Source organism: Thermobia domestica, chromosome 13, assembly GCF_964235325.1.
Source record: "Thermobia domestica chromosome 13, izTheDome1.hap1.1, whole genome shotgun sequence".
In the NCBI taxonomy this organism is placed as follows: domain Eukaryota; kingdom Metazoa; phylum Arthropoda; class Insecta; order Zygentoma; family Lepismatidae; genus Thermobia; species Thermobia domestica.
Genome location: NC_137466.1, coordinates 384,650 through 412,080, shown reverse-complemented (window position 1 = coordinate 412,080; position 27,431 = coordinate 384,650). Strand labels below are relative to the sequence as shown.

The following is a 27,431-nucleotide window of genomic DNA, read 5'->3' as shown; positions in this document are numbered from 1 at the left end:
CTATTATAATTTAATTACATGGAATCTATGTATTCATAATTATACAATCACGCTTTGCCTGCACGTGTATTAGAATTACACGTATTATAGGCGCGTGTAATTAGTGTTTAATTCTTGGTTTTGTAGTAGATATTTTCTTGAAGAGTAAAGCCAAACCATAGCGTATATACTTTTTTCTTTGTTTGTGGAAGATTTTTAAAATGTAGTTGAGTGATTCTTAACAGTGGTTTAGTTATTTAAGGTATTCCAGAGTTAATGTAATACAAATGTAATATCCGCGTAAAAATCAAAAATCTGATTGCTTAACTACATTTTACAATGTTTCTACAAGTACTGCTCGATTGGTATCCACTTTTTATATAACTTTTATTGTAGAATTTAATATTTTGATTATTTCATTTTTGTTTCCAGAGGTACGTTGGTATAACGAGCTGTGTTTTACCTGTACAGACGTCGGATGTAGCCAAAATTAGAGGCGTCTCTTAAGGGAAAGCATTTCGGTAAAATCAAAAGGTTTCTTGACTGGATTTAAGGAAAGAAAAGCAACCTCTTCTACTGAATTAATGTTATATATTGTTATATTAAAATATACGTTAAGTGGGTGAGTTCGAAGCGAGAAAATTTTAGTTTTCCAGGTATGATTTCCCTTACGATCTGCCTTTAATTTGGACATTCGACGTCCGTTCACATCCATAGCCACACACACACACATATTGTCTAGTAGACGTACCTCTATATACTTATGAAACGTCCCTCGATATAAATATGAATCGTCCAGTGGACGTGCCTCTACATACCTAGGAACGTCCAGTGGATGTACACTAAACGTTCTTTTTACCTGCGTTTTACGTCTACGGCAGAATAATGGCCGTCTGTGTACGTTCATAAAACTGTTACTGACATCCACAAGCCATACATTGCACTTTTATACAGGTACGTATCGGGTGTCGACTGGTCACACATTTGACTTTTTGAAGGTTTACTGGACAAATTTTTGACAAAAGATTTATCTCTATTAAGGTTCACATCGATGACAAGTGAACGTCTATAAACGTACACATTGATGTCTTCATGGCATATACTGAACATCTACTTACGTCCGTAATGTCCCTCACTGAAGCACTGGCTCTCCAAAAAGCGGACATGTAATGGACATTACATGTGGTACTATTAAGATCTATACAAACTTTAAGTGGAGAAGCTGTTAGTGTTCTGTTAAGGTACACTACATGTTCATGGTGAAGTATTAAAGGATGTTTACTTTCTCATACACGGAGTTTGCACGTAACATGTTGATCCATCTTACATTCATACGACCTGAATCGGCTAAATTCCTGGATCATATTTGGACGTTCCTGTGCTGTGTGTTTTTTGCAAAATTTAAATTTGCGAGCAAATTTTATAAACTCATGGCACTTGTGAGCTTTATAACCTTCATGTTTTAATATATTTTGCAGTGTTTCATCTTTTCCAAAATCTTTCTTCTCCAAACTCCTTCGGTATCAGCTATCTCATTAGTGTGTGCTAACATATGCTTTGCCAAAATTGAACTTAAACTAAATCTTTTTTCACACACTGAGCTCTTTTTCGTTTGTTAATTAACGCCTTCTGCCGAATGTTAGTTTTGGACAAATTGTTTCCTACACTTTTGGCATGGGAGCTCCCTCGTGGCTAAGCGGTTACCGAACGCACCTTTTTTGTGGGAATCCCGGGTTGGATTCCCGGCGGTAGCTCGTCGCTTAGATAGCACGCTAATAAGATCAACATAGTCTCCCTGCCGAGCGGGACCTTGAAGTCAAAATTAACTCCCAACTTTTTGCTTGGATGAGAATTTTCATCTATATATGTATGTATAAACAATCAAGCTTGCCGAAATATCTACTCACAGTCTTGCTGCGTATGAGGTCTCTTAACTATGTTCCAAGATATGTATAGTTAAGTTTGAACGTCGACAAAATCGTTGGCGTAAGTAATGTTTTTAACAAGCATGTATCAACGTACGTTTAACCAAGTTTGATCGTTCACTGAATTTCTTTCCACTCTTTGCACATGTGAGATTTTCCACCTGTATATATTAACATGTGTGAGCTGAATATAAACTTCGACTAAATTTAGTCCCACACTCTTGGTTTGTGTGAGGTTTTTGACCTGCATGTATTAACATGTGCAACTAAATTTGAACGCTAACAAAATTAGTATCCACACTCTTGGCATGTGTGAAATTATGTACCTGTATGTTTTAACATGTGTCTAGCTCAATCTGAACGGTGATTAAATTCGTTTTCACAGTCTTGGCAAGTCTGCGCTTTTTTGCACCAGAATGTAGTAACATGTGTGCAGTTAAACTTGAACGGCGATTAAATTTGTATCCACCCTCTACGCATGTGTGAGATTTTTCACCAGTATGTATTGACATGTGTGAGATTAAATTTGAACGTTGACTAATTTCCTGCCGCACTCATGGCATGTTTGAGATTTTTCACCTGTATGGATTTTCATGTGTGTAGCTAAACTTGAACGCCGACTATATTTGTTCCCACACTCTTGGCATGTGTACGGTTTTGTACCAGCATGTTTTAACATGTGTCTAGCTAAATGTGAACGCTGATTAAATTTGTTTCCACATTCTTGGCATGTGTGCGGTTTTTTACCAGTATGTTTTAGCATGTGTCTAGCTAAACTTGAACGGTGATTAAATTTGTTTCCACACTCTTGCCATGTTTGAGGTTATTCATTTCTATGTATTAATGTGTGTTTAACCAAATATGAACGTAGACCAAAATTCCTACCACACTCGTGGCATGTGTGAGATTTTTCACCTGTATGTATTGACATGTGTGAGATTAAATTTGAATGTTGACTAAATTTCCTGCCGCACTCATGTCATGTATGAGGTTTTTCACCTGTATGGATTAACATGTGTGTAGCTAAAATTGAACGCCGACTAAATTTGTTTCCACATTCTTGGCATGTGTGCGGTTTTGCACCAGTATGTTTTAACATGTGTGTAGCTAAACTTGAACGCCGTCTAAATTTGTTCCCACACTCTTGGCATGTGTACGGTTTTGCACCAGTATGTTTTAGCATGTGTCTAGCTAAATGTGAACGACGATTAAATTTCTTTCCACACTCTTGGCATGTGTGAGGTTTTTCATTTCTGTGTATTAATGTGTGTTTAACCAAATATGAACGTAGAGCAAAATTCTTACCACACTCGTGGCATGTGTGAGATTTTTCACCTGTATGTAGTAACATGTGTGCAGATAAATTTGAACGGTCATTAAACTTGCTTCCACACTCTATGCATGTGTGAGATTTTTCACCTGTATGTATTGACATGTGTCTAGTTAAACTTGAACGCCGACTATATTTGTTTCCACAGTCGTGGCATGTGTACGGTTTTGCACCAGTATGTTTTAACATGTGTCTAGCTAAACTTGAACGCCGACTAAATTTGTTTCCACATTCTTGGCATGTGTGCGGTTTTGCACCAGTATGTTTTAACATGTGTCTAGCTAAACATGAACGGTGATCAAATTTCTTTCCACACTCTTGGCATGTAAGAGTTTTTTTATTTCTATGTATTGACATGTGTTTAGCTAAACTTGAACGCCGACTAAAATTCTTACCACACTTTTCGCATGTTAGATTCCTTAAACCTGTATGTATGACCATATGTGTAACCGAATTTGAAGAGTCAATTAATCCCTTTAAACACTCTTGGTTTATGTGAGTTTCTTCACTGGTATGTATTAGCATGTCTCTTGTCAAATTTGAATTTCGACAAAATACTTTTTCACACTTAGGGTAAGGAAAATGTTTAACACTGTTATCTGTTAACGTACGTCCTGCTGTATGTGATCTACTATTTTCAGGGTTAAATTCCTTGCAAGCATGAGATTTTTCATGTGAATGAGAAATTATTACCTTTTGTGTTCTGAACATATTCGCTTTTGTGGAGGAAGAATGTGTATGAACCCTGTAACAAATTCAGTAAACTAGGGAGTGGAATCTAGGTACACTATATGGAACAACAAGCAACAAAGAAATGCAGAAGATTGCATCTAAAATAAAAAAAAAAATATTGCATTTTCAACGTGAAACTTTTCAAGGTAATCATAAATTTTACAATTCCGAAAGTGCTAAACCTCCTAACTCATCAAAACCAAACTTTCAGGAGAGCAATAAATCTGTTCTGCTTTTATACTATCTTACATGCGATACCTAGGTTTTAAAAGTTAGTTTTTTCACGTTTTTTTTATCGGGTTTTCTTTTACGAGCTTTCAAACGCACGTAGAATCAGATGTGGGGAACAGAATGCAACCGAAACCTAAATTCCATAAAAAGTGGAGATACGAAGTTTTGCAATTTCCCCCGATAAACTGATTTATAATACTATTGTAATATTACATAAAATCTTTTAGATATTAAGACCTATTGAGGTGTTTCAGTATCATTTCTACTCTCCAAAGAATAGGATGTCCTTTCATTTGAAATCTCAAATCGTATCTACATTTATCTATCAGTTATCGGATTTAACTCAAATACATACTAACATACATACGTTACACTATGGAATGAACATCTGATTATTACAGGTGAAAATGGTGGTAAGCTCTCACTGACAGTGCTTGTGTACTATATCATTAATTTTTGTGCTATATAACATTTAGTAATTGCGCGAGATTTTTGCAATTACAACTACCAAAAACTGTTCGTATTATGACAAAGAAAGAAAACAAGACTATAACCATTTTTTATATTTTGCACAAAATACGTAATTTCAAACAGCATACTAATCTCTACTAGTGTTTCTAATATCATTTGTATGCTCTGAGATATTAAGTTTCAAACCCTTATGCAATTTTTAAGACTATTGATATACATCTAAGTGAAAAAAGCACTCTTCTTAAATAAAAACTTTTGAGAATGCTACGCCCTGAATATCAAGAAAATGAAAGAAACTTGGTATATATTTAATTATAAAAGAAAGGCAGCTCTACTATTTGAAACAGGTTAGCTATTTTGTTGAGTACCAAACTTTACCTGAGTTTTTATCATGTTACTTTCATTCAAATTGGTATCATAAGGAGAGAAGGAGGATCAAGAAATATACGTCAAAGATTATCATCTCACGTGTCTCTCTTGTTAACACTAGAAGGACCAAGCCGTCATTTTGACGGCATCACGTAAAACAATTTTCTATATCTCATATATTTCTTTGAGTGACGCAACCATACTTTAGGACTTTTATTATTTTAAAGAGAGGTTTGATATAGCATATAAACATTGTTTGTCTATTTTAAATAAATACATATTTTTGTTGTATACCCTTAGAAGGACCAGACCGTCAATTTGACTGCTTCATTTAAAAATCTATATTTTTCTGTTAATATGGACTGTTTTATAGGTTGTACGCTTATGGTAGTATCTCTGTTGGAAATAGTAAATTCTGAAATATTTTAGATTATTTTTTCCAACGAGTTTGCTATTTGAAATGTTTTATTTCTGCTTTTCATTGCTGTAAGGAAAAAGATATATGACTTCTTTGAATATATTTCCTTCTACAATTATGTTCGTATCTTGTTGGTAACATTGTTCTCTGTGGAAATAAAAGTTTTCTTGAAAGTACATATGAATAATTACAAAAGCAACATGAGACCTGATAAAGTGTTACGTACTTTCTAAGATTTGAGTGAAAAACAAATTTCGCTTGGAAAAACAACAGGGAGACTGCTTCGATGAAGACAGCAGTAGTAGCGAGAATGTAGTGTCTGAAGCTACTGCTTGGGATAAGAGGAAGGAAACAGATACAGAAGTTTCCAGAAGTAATCGATCAAATATTTTTATAGGAGCTCACGGGACACGTTGGAATAAATTGGACAAACAGAACAATGCTGGTCATCCTGCCTCACACGACATTCTTCGCGAGAAACCTGTTTGTTATATTATGCGTTACATCATATTGAAGATGATGATTTTGATAATGTTTTGCGCTTGTTCATAGACGAAACAATGTTGAGAAACATTCTGAAATGCGCCGTACTTGAAGCTCAGAGAGCGTCAAGATTCTCTTTGGCTACTGTCAATTACAGAATCCGTTTCATTTCTAGTAATATTGATATTTCGTGTAGCTTCAGATATACCATAAAGGAACTATAGAACGTAAGTTATGGACCAGCGTTTTACAGAAAGATTATGGAAAGAAAGGTATTTCTTGAAATAATGAACTATCATCGATTTGATGAAAAATCTCCTAGCTCTTGAAGGCTAAAAGCAAACAAGTTTGCTTTGGCATAATCTGTGTAGAACTTATTCATTGAGAATTGTATCAGGCACTATAAAACCCACGAGAGTGTTTGTGTGGATGAACAGTTATTCTCTACTAAGATGAGATGCAAATTCATGTAATGTATGCCTAACAAGCCTGAAAAATTTGGATTCAAATTTGATTGCTTCAGTTGTAAAGTCACAGTATGAACTAAAATTATTTCCCTGCCTGTAAAACTACTAAGAACGACGTCGGGACTTACAATTAGCGAATATATTGTTCGGAAAACGATGGATTCTTTTATCAACAGAGGACTGAATGTTACTTGAGATAACTTTTCTTACAGGTTAAAAATGAGCCGAATCTTTGAAGAAGAAAAAGGTGACCTTGATTGGTAGTCTGCGTCCAAACAGGAGAATTTCCCAAAATGTGCTTGAATGAGAAAGAAAAGGATATGTTCACTACAAAAAGTATATGAAGATCAATCAGGAAATCCACTCACTGTACACAAGTGTAAGCGCTAGAAAGGTGTTGCTGTCTTGAGTTCAGTGCATACAAGTTGAAATAAAAATATTTTGAAAATGTAAATTCACTTCCATGTAATAAAACGTTTGATATAAAACTAATTATTTTGGTACATTATACACACGATCTGTGCTAAAGAAAAGTAGCCCAGCCAATGGTTACAGAGCAGGTAGGGTGATCACGTGACTAGTATAAAAAGGATTTCATACGTAGGAATACAACTATTATTCCTTTATTTTAAGTTTCCTTGTCACTCTCCTGTGGCCGAACTTCCGATATTAATATTATATTTAATATATTGACGGGGTTTAGTGGATCACCCTGTATTATATCACGAGAAAAACTTACATAAAACATAAGCTAGTCGATTAAACAGATTAAATTCAAGCTAAAATAAGAGAAATATAAATAAAAATAATATACATCTATTGGAATTAAATAGCCGTCAAAATGACGGCTCGGTACTTCTAGGGAGGTAAAGGTTTTGGTCCTTCTAGTGTTAAAGAAGGAAAATTTAACATAAGCTTATCGTTTAAAATAAACGGTTGCATGGATAGGTGTACTGGAAAATGCTATAATTAAGAGGTAGAATAACAACATAAAACATAACATTTATCAGTACTTACAGTTGAGCTTTTCTGCTATAATTTCAGGAAACGTGTGGATAGCTTGAAAGTATACTTACCACAGATGAGCACTCTGTCTCCCCGTTTTGTTACTCTTTATTGTCTTTTTACGGTACTATAATTAGAATCAGAGTTTTATGAGTAACAGAACACTTTTAAATTCTACGCCAAAGCAGAGTGTCTGACAAGTGGATTACGTTACGAAGATCAAACTTACAATATACGAAGTCCGACAATAAAGTAATAAGAACATTGTTTTAGCTTCTTCTGGCAACGCTGCAGTGTAAAACCGTCGCCAGCCTGTGGCCTTGGGCCTGCTCCAATAGCACAGCACGTGGCACGCACACGTAATATTGTCCAGTGCAACGCAATCTTTGTCTGTATGAAACTTGGTGAGACTGCCTCGGTAACGTACCGGAAGATTCAGAAGGCCTTTGGAAATAAACTGTTATCAATGGCAGAGGTGTATTGTTGGTACAAAATGTTTGCGGAAGGCGGAACAGAAATCGAATATGAACATTGTAGTGGGCGACTCACAACAATATGAATGGAAGAGAGCACACACACACACAGAGAGAGAGGGAACTTCTCTGAGAGGATAGACGATTAACCGTGAAAATGATTGCGGATGAACTGAACATAAATCGAGAAAATGTGCGTCTGATATTAACTAGCTCGCACAAGTTTCCTCGCCCCGCTTGTAGTTTAAGTTTGCAGGGTTGCCAGCACCAGCTAAAAAAATACATTCTTCTTACGTTATTGTCGGGCCTCGTAATTAAAGTCTTTACTGAAAACCCGTGGGCAAGTGTTATTGGCTTTAAGGAAGGAAAACGGGAAATTCCCGTAGTTTCCTTAATACATAAAATTACCATATGATTAAAATTCGAGGGCAGATTGTAAACCACAATAATTTTTTTCTCCCCAGGTATTCCAGCTGGAATGGTGAAATTGCATGCCGAGAGAGTTTGAAATTTGCACTAGAGAGATTTCTTTGTTTTTCTATGTAGCTCTAGCGACACAAACTTGAACTACGAAACAAATGTGGAGTCCTGTTGCTGTCCCCACATGTGAAGAGAAGTCAGTTATGCTTAGATTTGAATGAATCAAAGGCCATACAAAAAGACAAAATGACTGTAACATGCGTACCGTATATAGGGACGATTATACGGACTGTTACAATGTTTCCAGTTATTGTGGATTCCGCCACACTCCGGGCACCCGGTAACAGCTTCAACAAAGCAGATTATCAGCGCCATCCAGCCACCAATTCCTAGTGACCCTCGTGTGCACCTGCGAACCTTTTCGCAGAAATTCAACATATCCTATGCTGTAGTGTACGACCTTGCTCAGGACACGTTGCAATTCCGTAAAGTTGGTGCTCGCTAGGTTCTTAAGAACCTGACAGGTAACCACGAAGATCAGGGAATGGCGACATGCTTGGATCACCTAACGCGTTATGCCATCTTTAAGCAATCATCAATGGTGATATGTCTTGGGCATACTATTAGACGCCCGAGACCAAGCAGGTCTTTATGGAGTGGAAACATACTGGTTCCCAACACGAAAAAAACTAAAGGTCATTTAATTTGCGAGAAAAGTGTTTGTAACAGTGTTCTGGGATGTTTGATATTTTATTGGGAGATTGGTTAAACGTGGGACTACTGTAAATCCTGCAGCCTAAATTCAAACTTTGGTTAATGTTGCGTCGTGTCCTGCGTGACAAACGCCGCTACAATACTGCTGACAACGTCAAACATCATCATTACTGCCAGTCCACAAGTCTCTTTTGTTCCACGCTTTCACATCCTTTTCGTCTCATGAAGAAATTTCTCATCGGTCAAAATTTTGTGACAGATGCGGAAGTGAAAACAGCAGTCCGCACATTCCTATACTCCACCGTAAATGACTTTCACGAACAGGGCATCTTGAAACTGGTGGCACGCTGATAGAAACGTATTGAGAAAGTTGGTAACTGTAAAAAAGTGGATCAAATACGTAACTTTATTCGTGCTTTGTTTGGTTTTGGTATATTAATTTTTTTCCTTTTTTTTTTGGGGGGGGGGGGAAATATTGCACGTTGCTTTCCCATCTGCTCTCCTAATAATATGTATTGCACAGATATCTATTACACATCATCTGATGCAGTTTAGTGATCACAGCTTTGCCAGCATATAAAAAAAACTAGCATACCTACATTTCCATTGGAATCACGAAAAATTATTCAGCTGTCAACCCATATATCTTAAACACAACAAATAGATTAGTTTCGGTATTCTAATATGGAAAACGTCTAAAACTGCAGAAGGTCTCGTGGCACAAAATTTTAAAAAATTCAGGCAAACAAAGTATTTTCATAATTTTTCATCTAAACAACGCAATTTCCCGTTTACTTATGTGAAATGGCAAAATATGTCACAGAATCACAATTTCTACTTGAGTAAATCTAGTTCAAATTACCGATTTTGTTCTCGAGTTAATACACAAAAATGTTCAAGGGAGAACACCTTGTGGAAAATTTTTCTTTAGTACATCTACATAGTTTTAAAGGTTTATACATGGTATAACCTTTTGAACACGATAGAGGGATTGAAAATTATGATACAATATTCTTAATGTTGTGATTAACACTTAACCTATATAAATATTTAAAAGGCTGAAACTGAAAAAGAAGTACACATTTAAAATAAAAATTAAAAAAAAAAAAACCTTATTTCGAGGCTTCGCCAAAGCATTCTGAAGAAAGTACACGTTACACTTATATTTTCTTAGTTAAAGTTTCTTTTTTTTTTTTTTTTTTTTTTTTTTAGAAATGCGTCTTAAAAGTGGTCAATATTTCATTCCAGGCTAAAGAAAGATTGTGAAAATGGAACGATCCTGAGCCAGTGTACAATAAGCTTAGCCTGGCTGTATATACTGAACGATCTGTGGAATTCAAAAGCTGAAGTTAAGCATTGGTATTTTTGACATACGTACTGTTGTAGAGATGTAGCCCTCACTATCAGGTGTTTGTTTCGCTGGCTACAAGCAAAGAACTTATTGTGCATACGTTCACGAAAACACGAATGAAGACCTAAAGAGTTAATTATTTCCAACAGACCCGAGTTGCATTAGAAGTTTTGAAAGTAATTTTTGCTGTGTAATTTTACCTGCATATGTGAAAACTGAAGCAAATGCAATACACTCTTCATCCTTAAACATTAGTATACTTACGGTAATATACAAAACACAGACACCCTGTGATTAAGTGGTCCCGTTGGCTAATGGCGTCAGAAAAAAAATCATCTCTACTGGGTATAATCCACGATTAAACCAAGCTACCCTGGATTCCTATCACCCACATTGAGGGCTCCTGTTGTATAATACTCTCTTTTCGCTTCTGACCTACAAACCCGCCTACATAGTTTTATACTTTCAGAAGAATATAACAATTCCTATAAATATTTCTGTCGTAAACAAAGTGTAACAATTAGCTTAGACATTTTGATTGCATTACTTTTGTAAATATATCTGATAACTTTCTTTTGTAAACATCGACTACGCATTTAACGACGTGAACCTTTATTAACTTTACATAACGTTAAGTAACTTACTCAAATTTTGTTTTGAAAATTCGTAGATCTTCTTTCCTGCATGTTTTTAACCTTCTATATAATACAATATATTGCACAATGTAATGTTATTCAGCTTAATTAAAGGCGAGATAGTTGGATAAATGATCCTTTTTTCAACGTAATATTGCATGGGCATTATTTATAGTTGAGGTATCTTGTGAATCTGGTCAACAGACAGTATCTTCTTTCTACTCGATTGCAAGTAATGTTTAAAGGCCATATGTTAAAAATACAACTGTAGCTGTGTGATAGGTCTATACAAATATCTACATTTATCTCCATGATTACATCAACAACTATCAGTTACATAAATTACTATACATTCAAAAGAAATTTCTTCTACATCACATCACTGGTATATTGCTTTAGAATTTTACAAGATGGTAAACTTTGGTAACACGCACAGGAATAAAATTCATTGAAAGGGACGAAAGTTTACTGATATAATTACACATGTACTAACGAATATATCATTGCATACCAAAAAATGTGACCCAAATTAGAATCGATATCACGACCTTACACTTGCAAGTCCGGTGCTTTACCGCAAGTTAATTCAGAGTTGTTTTGACGTATGATTACTGTCATACTAGAGGCCGTCGAACTCTTCAGCATGGCTCTAATGACACGTCAGAACGACTCTGCATAAGACCCAAAGGCTTTAACTTTTATTTATAAGATACTTAGCAGAATGATAGAAGCGGACAAAGTATTGCGTACATACGAAAATGAGGAATACAAAGTAACCGAAAATCTCATCAAAATATTTTGTTTACAGTAAGAATACTAGAAATGACCAAGTTAACAAGTTTGTAAAATACTTTTAATTGATTGAATAAGTGATAGGATGTTAGGTAATGTGTGAGATATACAAGGTAAATGTCGAAATGGTAAGAACGTGGCGTGGATAATACATATATCATTGTCTTGACGACGAATTAAATATCGTTGCTTTACTTTAGGATAGTAGTAAAAGGAACAACAACTGGTGGCACTGGAGGAAAAAGGGTGAAAGAGCTACATCTCGCTTAACAATTCGCACGTCTACCATATATCTCTTACACTGCTCGAATTTTTTCACCTATGACTAGGAGTCAACCTAGTGACATATATGACAAGAGTCATCAGTACCAATACCCAAGATAAACAAGTGGATATAGTTTTAGTGTGAAACTAAGACTTCCAAACTAAGCGAATTCAATATTCAGACTGGAGGTAATACATCTGAAAATACTGGTTGCAATAGAGAACAAGGTTAAAGATAGCGTTTGTTCCTTGGACACTAATCCCATGTAAAGGAGGCGTTATTTTCCCTTACTCTATTAATTCTATGCAGATAAATGTTGAAAACTATCGTTAATTTGAAGCACTTCCAATTTGAATAGAGGGTGGAGGGATGAGATAGAAACTACACTAGGGACGCTGAAAAGGCCGCAAAAAACATTCCTCTATATCTTTTCGAGTTTTTCTCTATTTAAATCTGATACCAGAACTACTAATAAATTCAACCATTTCCGGTTTCAATATGCTGCTCCGGGTTGTGAGGTTTTACATAAGAAACAGAAGTTATATCCATTCCAATTATAATTTGTCGACATGAAAATGAAATGAAAAATGAAATCTTTGAGTTTTACGTCCCACGGTTATGCCGGTTAGGCTAAAGGAGACGGTAATTATGAGAAATGAATGAAATAGTGGAATGAAGAAAGTGGGAGGAAACGGGAGAACCCCGAGAAAACCCACGCACACGGTGTTTGTCCACCACAAAGTTCATTTGGCGGGAGCAGGGTTTGAACCCGGGACCCCATGCACCAGAAGTGAACGCTCTACCACTGAGCCACCGCGGCCCCAATTTGTCGATCTATTATCATTTAGGTTCTATTATGATAACCTTTGAAACCAGAAATGGACAATTTCAACCTCTTCCGGTTTCATCTTAGAGTTAACGTAAAACATAAAACCAATTCTTCTCAAACTAAATGAATTAAAAAACACTCATATCGATATGTTATAACGTTTTTGTTCTATAGATGTAAGAGTTAAAACTGGTAATAATGGTAAGCTTGAAACACTTTCTGTTTTGGATCAGTGTTGTCGAAAGTTATGCTAACTTGCCCTGAGACGCTGAAAATGGCTGAAATCTTTTTAAGTAAAATAATTACACGCTATTTGTTACAATTTTCGTTTTATGTCTATAAAAGTTGAAACTGGAAACTGGTAAATTTAAACACCTATGGTTTGAATAGAGCTTCAACGGGGAAACGTAACGTTTTCTTGACAAGCAAACTCGACTCGAAGAACTCATCCCTATTTCTTAGCGTTTTGGCTCTACGGAAATCAGTGTTCAAACCACAATGGTAAATCTAAGACCTCGTTTCTCGTATAGTTCTGTAATAGTCACGTTGAACCGTTGGAAGGAAATACTTCTCCCTATCTATTACCGTGTTTGTTGTGTAGCGATAAATGTTGGAACCACACATCGTTATTTCTAATCACTTCTTGTTTGAATAGAATCTCAACAGAGAAATTGAACATGTTCTTTAAATGCGAAATCGATTGCAAGAAATCGAAAGTTAATAGCTTTTAGCACTTTTGCTGCAAGAAAATCAGTTCCGAAATTGGACGTAATTGTAAATGTGATCATCTTCCCATTTTAAAATTCTTTAAGTTTTATGTTCTACGTTTCCGCCGGCTAGGCTAAAGGAGACAGTGATGACAAGAAATGAAAAAAATTGTGGAATGATAATAGAGGGATAGGGGGATAAGCCCGACATAATCCACGCACACAGTGTTTGTCCAACACAAAGTTCACTTGGCACGACTTGCGGTCGAAACAAGGACCCATGCACCAGAAGCGAACGCTCCACTACTGAGCCAGTGCAGCCTCACTTTAAGATTGTTGAGGATAGTCATTATATATTGTGTTGCGAAGCTGAATCCTCTGCACAAAAGTGTTTCTCGTTTGTTGCAATCAAACGCCAAATTGTTTTAAGAGACCCTAGTTACCCTATCTGCAACCGTTTTCGTTTTGATACGAAAATGAAATCTAAGTGGTATGTCACACGCTTGTGTCGACCAGGCTAAACGAGACAGTGATTATGAGAAATGGATGAAATATTGAAACAAAGAAAATAGAAGAACAACAAGGAAACCTACTTACACGCAGTTTGTCTACCACAAGGTCCGATTGGCGCGAGCTGGGATCGTAGTATGGCCCCAGTGTATCAGAGGTGAATATTCAACCACTGACCCGTTTTCATTCAAAATTAAATTAAATGAATTTTCTAGTTTCACGTGTCACGGTTATGTCGGCTAGGTCTGTCTGCATGCATGCTTGTCTGTCTTTGTTCAGAAGCAATAATGTTGAAACTGGAAATTGTCATTAAAAAAAATAGCGGCTTGAATAGAGGCTTAACGGAAAAGATGGAACCTACATTTGGAAGCTGAACCGATTGAAACAAAGCATATCTCGATATCGCTTACCGTTGTTAGTATATAGAAGTCAGTATAGAAACGAATTATATTATTAAATTTCAAACACTTCCGAATTTGCTAGAGTGTTGCGCGTCTAGTATGCCCTCTTTAGACAGCCTATTGAGTGTAAAAAAATGTTTGTCAATATCTGTTATCGTTCCCGTTTTATGATGACAAATATTTAAACCGAAATGCATCATACTCGGTTTTAATCGTTGCGGTTTGAACAGGAGTTAGCAGAAAATGTAAAAGCTGAAGTAATAGTGAATTTGAACACTAACTGGTTTTGACAGAGTTATAGACAGTCATGATACGTATGTTATATATAGATATGGAATTGTTTACAAACAATTGCTTATCGTTGTGTGTTACAGATACATTCTGTGGGAATAAAGTCTAAAATCAAAATGACTAAACTGAATAAAGTACGGTTTGGAAACACGGTTAAGGGACGAAAAGGGACCTATTCTTAAGACACTGAAATAATTATAAGAAAAATTATCTTGAAAACATTGACCGTTTATCTTGTACGGGAATCAGTCATGAACCGGACGTAATAGTAAATTTGAACTACTTCCGGTTTCGGGAGAACGGAGCGAAATAGCTCAAGTAGTAGAGCGTTGGCTTCGAAATGGGGAGCTCGTGGGTTGGATTCCCGTTGAGGACCATCCTGACTGGGGTTTCCCTGTCTCCCTCAGTGCTATACTAGGCAAATACCGGGATAGTACAAACTAAATACGCCCTGGCCGAAACATTCCCAATTCCTTTTGATTTTTATTGTTGTTGTTACGTATCCACTATAAAATGGCCTCTGAGCTGTATCTAGTGATTGCTAAATAAATAAATAAATAATCTGAATAGCCTTGAATGTTGTGCTAAGACGATGAATCGTGCACAAACATTCGCTTCTCGTTATATTAAAATTTTTGTCTTCTGGGAATAAACGTTCGAATTGAAAATGAAAAATTTTAACCACTTCCGGCTTGAATAGAAGAAACAGAGGAGATGAAACCTAGTTTTCGGACGCTCAACCGATTCCGAAATCCATTTCTCGGTTCTTTTGTAATTCTTGTTCTGACAGCAGTTGACAGACGAATGGACAGACAAACTGTTCTACAAGCCTTCTGTAACTTATGCACGTAACAGCTTAAAAGTCTCAAAAGCAGTCTTTTGTTTTATGCACATTATGTACTATAACTTACCAAAAAGACTTCTGCATACAGTTCAAAAATTCAGAGTTGGTATTATGTCAGATTCGAAACAAGAAGAAACAATTTTCGAATTTCACATTCGAAACCATTTTAAGAAATGAAAAAAAATCCTTGATTTTATAATATATTTTCTACTAAAGCATACAAGAAAAATTTCTACAAAATGCAGAGTGTGATTCATTCACCGTTAAGACATCACAAAAATATGTATTTCACTCGTATAGTAAAAGTAAAATAAGACCGAAACTACATATAGTTAGAAGCTACAAGGGAGAGAAAAATCCGCATGTCACTAGACTTTTGAAACGAAACAGACCAAAAAAATTGATTGTTTTGTATCTAGGGTGATTTTCACGTCTAAAATCTAGAAAAAAAAACAACACAATTTATATTAATAATCTAGTAAGAAGGACATTACCTGAGGTTCCATTTTCTGGACTTAGAAGAAAAAAATGCACTACAGTAGCTGGTTGAAGCTCAAAATATACTTGAAATAGAGCGGCCGAGAAATTTTTCGTGGCTTGTACTAGGGATCTTTTACGTTTCCGAAATTCCCAAAAGTAATATCAATTTATGTCACTCACCGAAAAAATGACAGGATCTCAATTTGAACCATCCGCAGTTACAAGCCGAAAAGAAGCATTTTAGATGCCCAACCGTGCAACAAGATTATATACAACGATCCAGAAATTTCTTATAGCTTGCCAGTAGAGTTAGCATGATATCAAATATAGATTTCGAGGATAGGTTCCAATAAGGTGCAAACAAGATATTCTAATTCCGAATGTGTTTGAAATAGAACGAACTAGACTCTCTTTGTAACTTGTAGCTAGGTACATTCTTAAATTTTTCTCAATTCCGGAAAGGTAAAGCTCGAAATTTACCCCACTTATCTCATAAAAATTACAAGATAAAAAATCATACATTTCACACTTTCAAGTAGAATGGTTCCGATTAAAAACTACAATTCCACAAAACGTTACGAAAAAGTTACCAATCACTCTATTTGAAATGTTACGGAACTTCGAATTTGTAATGACAGCTTTTCTGCTTCTCAACGCAAAGGATATAATTTGAAATTTTCTTATACCTATTATCTGAGTGAAAAAAAAAAATATTTCCTATAATTTTATGCAATCTACTGTAAAAATATCATTAGGTACCAGCAACAAAAATTTTTTCTTCCTTCTATTTTCCGTTTATTCTAAATTTTGACCTGTCATTTACGCCAATATGAGAAAGTATCATGGAAGTTTTCATTTTAAATAATCATACTGACATTTCAAGAATGAAGTAAATATTTTTTTTTCTTTTTAGAATTTGAAAAAGTGTAAGAATGCATAGGTATGAGGCATGAAAAAATTACCAATGGTTCTATTAGATACACGCCTTGAATTTTGAACGATAATTGGCGGATATTCTTTTTTAATATAGGGTACAATTTGGAATCACGTCAATTTTGTTAGACCAATGAAATGGGTTAATATATTTTCTATAATCTATAGGAGTGTAAATATCGACCTAGATATGTCAGGAACTATTTCCTAGCTTTTCCTCCTTGAAACGGGTTTCGAAACATTACGGATCATTGGCGCCATTCTCAATATTAAAGAGGGGGAGTATTTCTGAGATTTGTTCTTCATATCAGTAAATAAGCTCCATGCTGTGTTTCCTCAATCACTCAACGAGTATGATTATTAATATACATTTTGCAATTATATTTCTTGTGTGCTTTGTTCAAAAGCTATTTTAAAATAAGAAATTTTTATTGCATTTGGTTATCTAAAAATTATTATTGTGAACGGCACTAACTTCCATTTCATCACCTTCAGTTGAAACACCAGCAGTTGCATGAAAATAATTTAAAAAAAACTGACGAAAATAAATACAGAAGAGTAATATTTTTCCGTTATCCATGTATAATCCGGTAAAATTACAACTCACTATTAATAATAACTATAATAAATATTATTATATTTATTATTATTATAAATGACCAAAATAAATATCAATGTGCAAAGTGAGATTGTTCTCGACTTACTTTGGCCTTAGTGTTACTGAATCTACCACCGATTAGTTTAGTGAACTCCAAGACAATGGATTCGATACTGACAGCTGCCCTTTTCGATTATTTTCATATCTCCCCACATTCCAAATCCTAGGTGGTCTCTCACCTTGATAGTACTCTTCTCCTGATTTGTAAGTTACTTGTGTACTTCAACTCGTTGATTGAAACCAGATTACGAACCGAGTTCCATGTTTGACACGTGATTGATTTGTTCTATATATATATATATATATATATATATATATATATATATATATATATAAGTGCGAGTGTGTGTAAATTTTGAACTAAGCTTACTTCTTTGATGTTTCCTTCTCTCGAGTTAAAGTTTACAACCAAGCATTTATATAAAGGCTACGATTTCTTCCAAACTATGATGTTTTCGATACAACTACTTTAAAATTTTCAAACTCTACTCTGTGAATTTCTATATCAGAGGTATCAATTCGCAAGCATTCATTTTTTTTTTTACAGATTTACTGTAAAATTCACAGAATTGTAAACAATATATAACAAATTCGGGCAAGCTTTTACTTTGACTCGCACAGTGCAACCGATTTCTCTGACCCGGTTCCCGGAGCAGTTTAGGAATTACATTCCAGTCGCTCCAACCGGTCGTGACGTAACGCCGTGTGGTATTATCATGGTGGTAAACGTGCAATGAAATTACACCTGCGTGGCTTTTAACTTTCTTCGAACGCTTAACAGATTCGTACCGTTAATAAGTAACTTTTTCGTTAACCGTTTAGGTACCATTCTTCCCTTTTAGAAACAGGAAATTTTCAGTGCTCTAGCGTTGTACATCTTCTATATTTCTGATCGACATTAAGTGGTATAAATGAATGAATTGTTAATTGTTTTATTTCCCTTAATTTCACAACAATGTATATTAAATAAATTCTTTCTATTTTTTACAATTGAAGTTTTCGTGCTTTTTACAAGAGGTTGTAATACTGCGTGCTTACGACGTAATATAGAAGCTGGCAAGACTGTTTGTGGACAGTTGAGAGTTAAATGTGTGTGTGTTCCTTTGTATCTTCTTATTGCGCAACTGAAACAGTTTAATGTTCCTATTTGGGAACATATGTACGTAGCGATTTAGTTTGAATATTTGTTGCCTAAAATCGCGAAATGGCAAGGAAATTTCTTACGCTAGGTGAAACAGTAGGCACGTTGGACACTTTGTGTGTTTCTGATAATGAGGAAACTGATGTTTGCATTCTCCCTCCAGATGAAACAGATGACATATCAGACGAGGGGCACATAAATGAAGACGAATTAGTTCCTGTTATGCCTAAAAACGTATGTGGTGAGTTGATAGTAGCAGTGAATAATGACATCTATGACCCAAATGAGCTCGAAAATACACCATCAACTTCATCATCTAAAAAGAAAAGGAAACAGTGTGTACCTCAGTGGAAAAATCTTGCGAAAACTAGCCTCAATCCCATTTCCTGTTCACCAGAAAAACTTGTGGTTTCTCATCCTCATCTTGACGGTAGTTCTCCGATAGATATTTTCTTCAAGATTTTGCCTCCATCATACATTGAGCACCTTATTTAAATGTCTAATTTGTACGCGCACCACACATAAAAATATCATATGAACAGTTACTACAATTTTTTGGTTTATTACTTCTCAGTCGTTATCATGTGCTCCTTCTGAGAAGTCCTACTGGAGTACAGCAGACGACCTATGTAAACCGATTGTGTCATCCGTAATGCCAAGAGCCCGTTTCGAACAAAGAAATATTTCCATATTGTTGACAATTCTAACTTACCAAGATGTGACAAATTTGGGAAAATAAGACCTATATACGATGAACTACAGAAGAACTTGCAGCAGTTTGGTATCTTTCGCCAATCTCTGAGCATTGATGAAAGCATGGTTCCGTATTATGGGCATCACACCTGCAAAATATTTATTAGAGGAAAACCAATCCGTTTTGGTTACAAAATGTTTTTTATGTTCTTCTGACGGTTATCCATATACAATGGACCTCTATGGTGGAAAAGACAATAGTACTGATAACCTTAGTGAGAATATCCTATCAGGAACGAGTTATTTGTAGTCTCACATCAATCATAGAAAATAATGACCAGCACGAAGTCTTTACCTTTAATTTCTTCATGTCTTATGATGTTCTTTTAGAGTTAGGAGGAAAAGGCAATCGAGCAACTAGGAGAGTAAGAGATAATCGTGTTCAACAGCGTCCTCTGACCCCACAGAAAAACTTGCAAAGAACGAAAGAGGAAAGTTTGACGTCAAAAGTGATGGTAATGTGTGCTTTTTAAGGTAGAATTACAGTGCGGTTGTAACTGTTGGTTCAAACTGTTTTACACACTTGCCAGTAGGATCAGTGAGGAGATACTCTAGTGTACATAAGAAAAAGGTTCCAATTAGTCGACCAATAGTTATTTAAAAGTACAATGAAGGAATGGGAGGAGTTGACGTTATGGATCGTCTTCTTGCATCATACACACCCAAACTCAGATCCAAGAAATGGTCGTGGAATTTTTTCAATATTGCGCTTATTTTAGCAGTTGTTTCTTCTTGGAAACTGCATTGCGAATTCAACACGAACAATGATCTCTACAGGTTTTGAGGGAAGTTACCATGCGTCTTCTTCGCATTGGAAACATGACATCAATTAGACCAGGTCCAAGATCGGATATCCCTATCGAAGCTCGAAAATTTGACACGCATTACATTGTAGATGGATCACAAGAACGTTGAATATTGTGCAAATCTAATACAAGAAAAATGTGTTTTCTGTGTCAAAAGAGGTTACATCAGAAGTGTTTTCCAAAGTACCATAGGTTGTAAGCCTCTTTTCGTATATCTGAAAAAAAGACTCTTAGCTTATGCTCAGCAAAATTCATGACTAGTATCGAATTGGAGACTTTTTTTTTTTTTTTTTTTTTTTTGCAAATATACGTTTTTCAATTTTCTAAACAGTACTACTTATATACAGCTTACAAAAATACTAATAAATTCATGTACATATACTACGGGTAAGTGAATAGCAAGAATAGTAAATATATATCCTAAAACAAAAGCTCGTAGGTATTCAAGTGTACTCATACGTAAAAAGCATCGAGCCCTCCAACATATATTTACCCTCATATGTACCACACATATAACAAGAGAAGAAATGTTAGACATATTTGAATTTGCTCTGTGTAAAAACAAAGTCTTATTTTGCTTCTAAGTATTAATATATGTAATGTGTAGGGAAGATATGCAAATCGTATTTCGTATATATATATATATATATATATATATATATATATATATATATATATATATATTGTAACCATACGGTTCAGCTCAGTCAATTTTTAAGAAGAAAATTTTAACTTTTTAAATGAACCTCGCATAAAAGTGCTCACAAGAATTTTTCTCTCAGCCAACAAACGAATATGCATATATGTATGTGCGTCTCGTCTGCGACGGAAATCGTAGAGTTCCTCTCTCCTTCCCAAATAAGAAGCTAAAATTCAGCACAAAGAACAATCGTCGTCTCAAAACATTCCTATCCATAAGCTGTCACAGCTATTTTTAACTTCTGACATCACCTAACTGCGTGGCAAGGCGAATTGTTGCCTAGCAACGAGAAGAGACGGAGAGAAAAGGTGCTTTAGTCTGACGAACACATTCATAGAAGCTACCACGAGAATTTGGTGCGCGCTACTGAAATGAACGAGCGATTTGAAATAATGTTTAATTTTTGTTAGTGTTATAGATACACCCGAAGAGGCAACCACGAATGAATTACGAAAATACAGCAATAATGAAGAGTCTGACAAATACGTTTAGTGAAGTTGCCAGGAGAAACAAAACGAACTATCGAAATGAACGAGCAACGTTAAATAATATTGTTATCAAGTGTGAATAAAAGTTGTTTTGGCGGCATGGAGCAGGAGAACGCCAAACCATTCAATTTACCGCAAAGATGAGAGGAAAACAGCCCACAACCTGCAGGACAACCCCCTTGCAGTGTCAAAGCAAGTGAACAGTGCGAGTGAAAGTGTAAAAATCAGCAATGTAAGGAAACATAATTAATAATCTGTGACGACCGTAAAAGTAATGTATTATATGTTCGTAAAGTTTTAGTGTCGTGAATTAAAATTAAAAGTGAAAATATGAGTATCCTTTCAAAATAATAATTATGGTTTAAATTTACATGTGTTAATTTTAAGTAGTAATCTAATTCACTTTTCTTTACAGCACGAGTGATTAGCGCCTATGCAACTTAATAATACGTACATTAATAAATTGCATTATTGCTAAATATACAATTAGAATCCACTTTTATGCTGGTTCTCTAAAACGTTCTGGTTCGAACTCTTAAGTTGTGTGTCCAGTAGCTATATGGTAGGCTGAAATGGATGATCCGAATTGTTGTTAAATATTAAAGGAGACATAAGTTACAGAGGATCGAACCCAGTACTATCACCAATTAGGCGTACCGAACAAGATACGAACCCAGGAGGGTCACAATAATGGTTTCCCGAATAAGAACACGATCCAATCGTGTCATAGAAATGGCTTAGCCGAACAGAGACAGGTCAGAATCGAACCCAATCGTGTCATAATATATGCGTGTGTTTGTGTAACGAAGTCATAGAAACGTAGTCTGTATGAAATTAGTTAATGTAATTAATTAATCATAGAAAGTATTGTGAAAGCAAAACAAAGACGTGAACTCTGCAAACGCCAGGTACCAATATTCTTAAAAAGGACCATCACGTCACAAAACGTTACGCGATAAATCAAAACAGAAATTTAATTAGGGGTGAAAAAAGGACAGAAATTCGCACCGGTGGATCCATGTCCGGTCCTTAAACGGTTAATGAATTTGCGTGTGAAAAGTGGATTATATACCACGTGAAAGCACCAAAGGTACAAACAGTACCAACAACTGACTGAGCCAGAAACAGTTCCAGGAAGTGACTGAACCCATAAGAACCGATTGAAGTCATTGCCCGAGTCAAAGTAAAATCTTGACCCAATTCGAAAAATCTTTTTAATATTGGAATGTTTCATATAATCTTTACTAGCGTAAAAATAAACAATTATGCATGAAAAATAATTACACTTTATACCATATACAGTGTTTTGTCCTATGCTTGTTCACATGTATATTGACCTCTGGTGACGCACCTGTTCCCTACCGACGCAACACTTCGCTTCCTCTCCGGCCAACATGCTGCGGTCTTGCCCTGACTTACATAGCCCTACTTCTTTCAAGTGGCGACCTAGCACAATTTGATTCGTGTCTTTTAATAATAATTCTTATTATGTACGTACACTGGAGCGCTATTTTGTGAAACTACATCGATGAGTGCAACTCCGTCCCCCAAAAATGATTGTTGAAAACAAAAACAGCCGACTTTCAGAAAATGAAGTAAAATATGTAATGAATTTATGTATAGGTTTTTCAATAAATATCCACCTATTTTTTTTTCACTTATATCTTATGTTTTATTAATGTCTTTGGAAGACCTTCGGAAAAGGGGCATATTCGAGATAACTTGGGGTAAAGTTACAAACATCTATGCGTTTGGCCCGGTATAAAAATATCACGTTTGTATTTCGGAATTTTTCAGATCCCATTCAGCCACGGAGGTTTTCCCTTAAACTGCCCTCTATATAGGGAACACTATCGTAAAGTACCCATATCAAAAATATCTACAAGAATTGGTTCGAAAGGTGTATTCAATAATTAGGTAATCATTCCTTCATTAAGATGGGTGCCCTCACTTGTGTTTCTGGGTACAACTAGTCTGTGTGCCGCATCACTTCCAAACTGTTGATGATTAATTTACGTTCGACATAGGCCTTTTTCCCGTAACTATTTCTCGAAAAGTATTCCTTACAACTATTAAATTTCGTACCCATGTAACTCTATTATCAATCTGAACCAGTCAGTGTATATAAAATTTAACATTACCTTTCTGGCCCAACTGAATTTGAACTACTTGTCGTTAATTGCTTGTAGTCATCACAGTAAGAAGCGCAAGTCTCTTCTACCTCTATTTTTCTTAGTGTTTCTACATTATTTTCAAAGGCAGGGTCTTTTACTGCAAATTCAGATTTCACCGTATCAATGTTTAATTTGACATCCGAAGAATACATAGCTACATCCTTCTCTATTGTTTGCTCTCCTTCGGTTGTAGTTAATATCAATTCCTTGTTGTCAGTTATCATTTCGTATGTCCATCCTTTCCCTTCGAGTGGATCTTCCTGAGGAAAACCATAATCAATTTCTTCTTTGCACAAAAATTCCAACTTAACAGACGCTTCACCATCCATTATGGCTCCAAATTTAATACGAATTTGCAACTGTGCTTTATACTTTCATTTTATTTTATGCTGCCAGTGTGAATGAAATCACCAGTTAGGAACAGGGATTTTCGTTCATAAACGTATATTATTGTCCGTTTACTGTAGCTTGGCGCTGGTTTTGACACCAGTGATGCCAATTTCCTTCAGAGCCGTTTTCCCTTCACAAGCTTCAGAATTTCCCTTATCCGAATAAAATTTCCCTTCATCCAAACCGTTCAAGTATTGTATTTAGTAAACATATTTTTAATAGTTTTCGCTTCCACCCCACCCCCACCCCAATCTTATAACCACATACAAGCACATACTTGAGAGCCTTCCTTTGAGTTTACGCAGAATTTGAAGTTGATTTGTTGTTTAGGCATCTAAGGCGTCGCGACAGAGGAGGGGAAAGGATATGGAAAGGTGTAGGTTAGGACCTATGTTAAAGGTGCAATCTCTGCATTTTCCTGGTGTGACTGAGGAAAAACCCTATAAACACCTCGGTCAGAACGAACAACCTAAATAAATCATAAAATATATAAAATAAATATTATGTAAATTTCATTTTTATCCTAGATATCATGATAGATTTTAATATTAATGTAACCTAAGGTACAATGAAAATATTAAGTATATATTTGGTATGTACATACTTAAGAACAGCGCTCCCATATTTACTGGAACGAATACGAACAGTTTCAAAGAAAACTCTAGCTGCTACTGTCTTTGGTTGTTACAATGCTACGCCTGCCCTCACTGGCTGCAGCTAATTTTGAAACTGCACGTCTTGCATCCATTCAGGTTTAAATTTTTTAAACTGCTTACGAGGAACTTTCTCCTCCGTGGAGAGTTAATTTCTTTTTGCTCATTTTTCCACTGAGTTCCTGCAAATTCACGCGAAGGACTGCCGCCTTCCATTCTGTTACCACTTAACAGTATGGTATGCTGGAGATATAACACTTCAGATCGTTTTAACAGTTGCAAGAAATGCAACCAGAGCTACGGACTAAACTGCAAACGCACCAATACAACACTAACCGAACACGAATCCAAACCAAACTTTTAATAGTTGGAATGAGAATTTAATTGAGAAATATTTCATCTTATTGAATTGCATTTAATTCAACAATGGGAAGATTAATTTTGATATAAAAAAAATTAAATAAGCATTGTTGTAATGTTCCGAATTTAACTGAATAAGTTGATCGATGTGTAATGTTGATAAATATTAACGAATGCAAAGCAAGATAACTTGTGAGAATTTATGTGAAATATGTGCAACGGATTATGTTTGGAACAAATAGGATGTTGAATTTATACTGAATTTTGGTGAGATTAATCAGATACGTAAATACATTCAATCTATAAATGATTGAAGAGAGGTTCAAATTTCCCTGCAATATTGAGAGATTACAAGCAATTTTCCTTTTTCCCTTTTCTCCAAAATTTACTCAAAACTTCCCTGCGCCAAGGGAAATTTCCCTTCAATTGGCATCACTGTTTGACACAAAACGTGGCTAGCGAATCTTAGCAGTCCTTTCCCTTATCAGAATGGTAACAGTGGCACTAACTCATCAACTTTTGCACTAGTAGGGTTTGGTATTTGCAAGTTGCGTTAATTTCGAAACAGTTCACTTCTTCTCTAATCAGGGCCCGTAACTTGTGTGGGGCAGGGGAGGGGCAACTACCCCCAGGGAGGTTCCCCGCCGTTCGAAGGGGCCCATTTTGAAGCAAAATTTTCTTAATCCATATACGATACGAACATTAAATTATAAATGAAGCATCAAACAGTTTCACTACATTACATAAAGCAGAGCACAAAAGGTAAATAAAACAAAAGTGAGTCGAGGGCCCACTTTACTAAAAGAACGTCTACTATTAGGGGCCCTAGAAATAACATTTATTCGTATGGTTTTGAGATTTGTCAATATTGTCTCCTGAATTATTTTTGTCATATATGGAAGGGGTCCAGGGGAGTAAATAACGGCCCCTCAGACCTTGCCGTGAGGGAAGGCCCACAGGTTCCGGAGGGACATAAATAGTAAGGGAAAGATAGAAAGAGGACGGCCCAAGAATGAGAAAAAAATTTTTTTAGTAGGCCCAAATACACGTATTAATGCTTGCCCCCAGAAAAAAAAATCTAAGTTACGGCGCTGTCTCTAATGTGAATTTATTGGTACAGTTCTGCTAATAGTTAAATATATCAGGTTGGTCTCTTTAAACCTTGGGCCGTGGAGAAAAACAATCTTACAGGAGGATGTATTCAGATTTTAAGAAGGTGGGGAAAAGAGAGCGAGGATGAGAAAGATGAGAAGAAAGAAAGAAAGAGAATGAAAGAAACACTTCTACATTTACTTCATGATGAATTTAAACACATATAAACGAAAAAGGGATATCGGAACCCACCACCATAATATTTGTGGAAATGTTGGCAACGTAATATTCTGGCGTAATATATTTCCTGCCAATTCTGGGGCCTCAGTGTTTGGCCCAATTCTGGCCTTACACCAGTGGCAGATCCAGGGGGCGAGGAAACTTTCTTATTTTATATATTTAATAAAACCCATCCCAGAGTTTGGAACTCTTAAAAGTAGCTCTAAGTAGCAGTATTAAAACCCACCGCCTCCCCAGAAGTCCGTCCTGGATCCGCCCCTGCCTTACAAAAGCTATCGTCTAGGCATTCACCTCGTGGGACTGAGGAAAACCTTAATAAGGAATACCAGCCAGAGCTGGGTTCATGCCCATGCTCGATCTACCTATTTAATGCCTTTTTTTGTGTTGGACAGTGTCTGGTAAGGGCACACAAACAAGGTAATTGCGTACTGCTTTAAGATGTTTACATGTTAAAATACGCTTTATACTGGACTTTGAACACGTAATTCAATGTGTATTATATTCTTCTTACAGCAGAATTCTATATTTCCTAATACTGTAAGTCTATGGTTGTTAGTATTTATAATTATTGCATCATACTAAACCTCAAAGCTCGTTCAATTAGTATGAAATTCTATACTTGGCAGTTTGCAATATTGCAAACCTTCACCAACAGGCAATAGTGTGGCGAGAATATTTCCACCTATACCCGCATCGAAATTCCCAGCCCCTGTTTACAATCAGTACAATATGTTACTGTCGCCTTATCATGAAAACAATGCGGTCCAGCGAACCTAACGGTCTTCGCTATCTCTGTTTATTGTTTACAATACAAACCACATGCTTTCAATATTGCCAGGCGTACAAGGTTTTCGCACACTTTCGAACAAGAACATTTGTACAAAATTGAGTGTGCATTATATGTAAGATTTTATTACATAA

The 27,431-nt window shown here is 35.8% G+C and overlaps 1 protein-coding gene across 4 annotated transcripts; it reads right to left on the bottom strand.

Annotated features, from left to right (window-relative positions):
* On the bottom strand, positions 1-24,299 carry LOC145667986 (uncharacterized). Of its 4 annotated transcripts, none has more exons than XM_081735415.1 (2): positions 23,743-24,299; positions 1-3,862 (listed from the first exon to the last, which is right to left on the bottom strand). In XM_081735415.1, the coding sequence occupies exons 1-2, from the start codon at positions 24,102-24,104 to the stop codon at positions 2,884-2,886; spliced, it is 1,341 nt and encodes a 446-aa protein (XP_081591541.1). In that variant the 5' UTR covers positions 24,105-24,299; the 3' UTR covers positions 1-2,883. The 4 variants fall into 4 exon arrangements, with proteins under 4 accessions (XP_081591541.1, XP_081591540.1, XP_081591542.1 ...); XM_081735414.1 differs by having other exon boundaries at positions 1-3,979; positions 23,743-24,298; XM_081735416.1 differs by having other exon boundaries at positions 1-4,064; positions 23,743-24,290.
* Between the last annotated feature and the right edge of the window lie 3,132 nt (positions 24,300-27,431).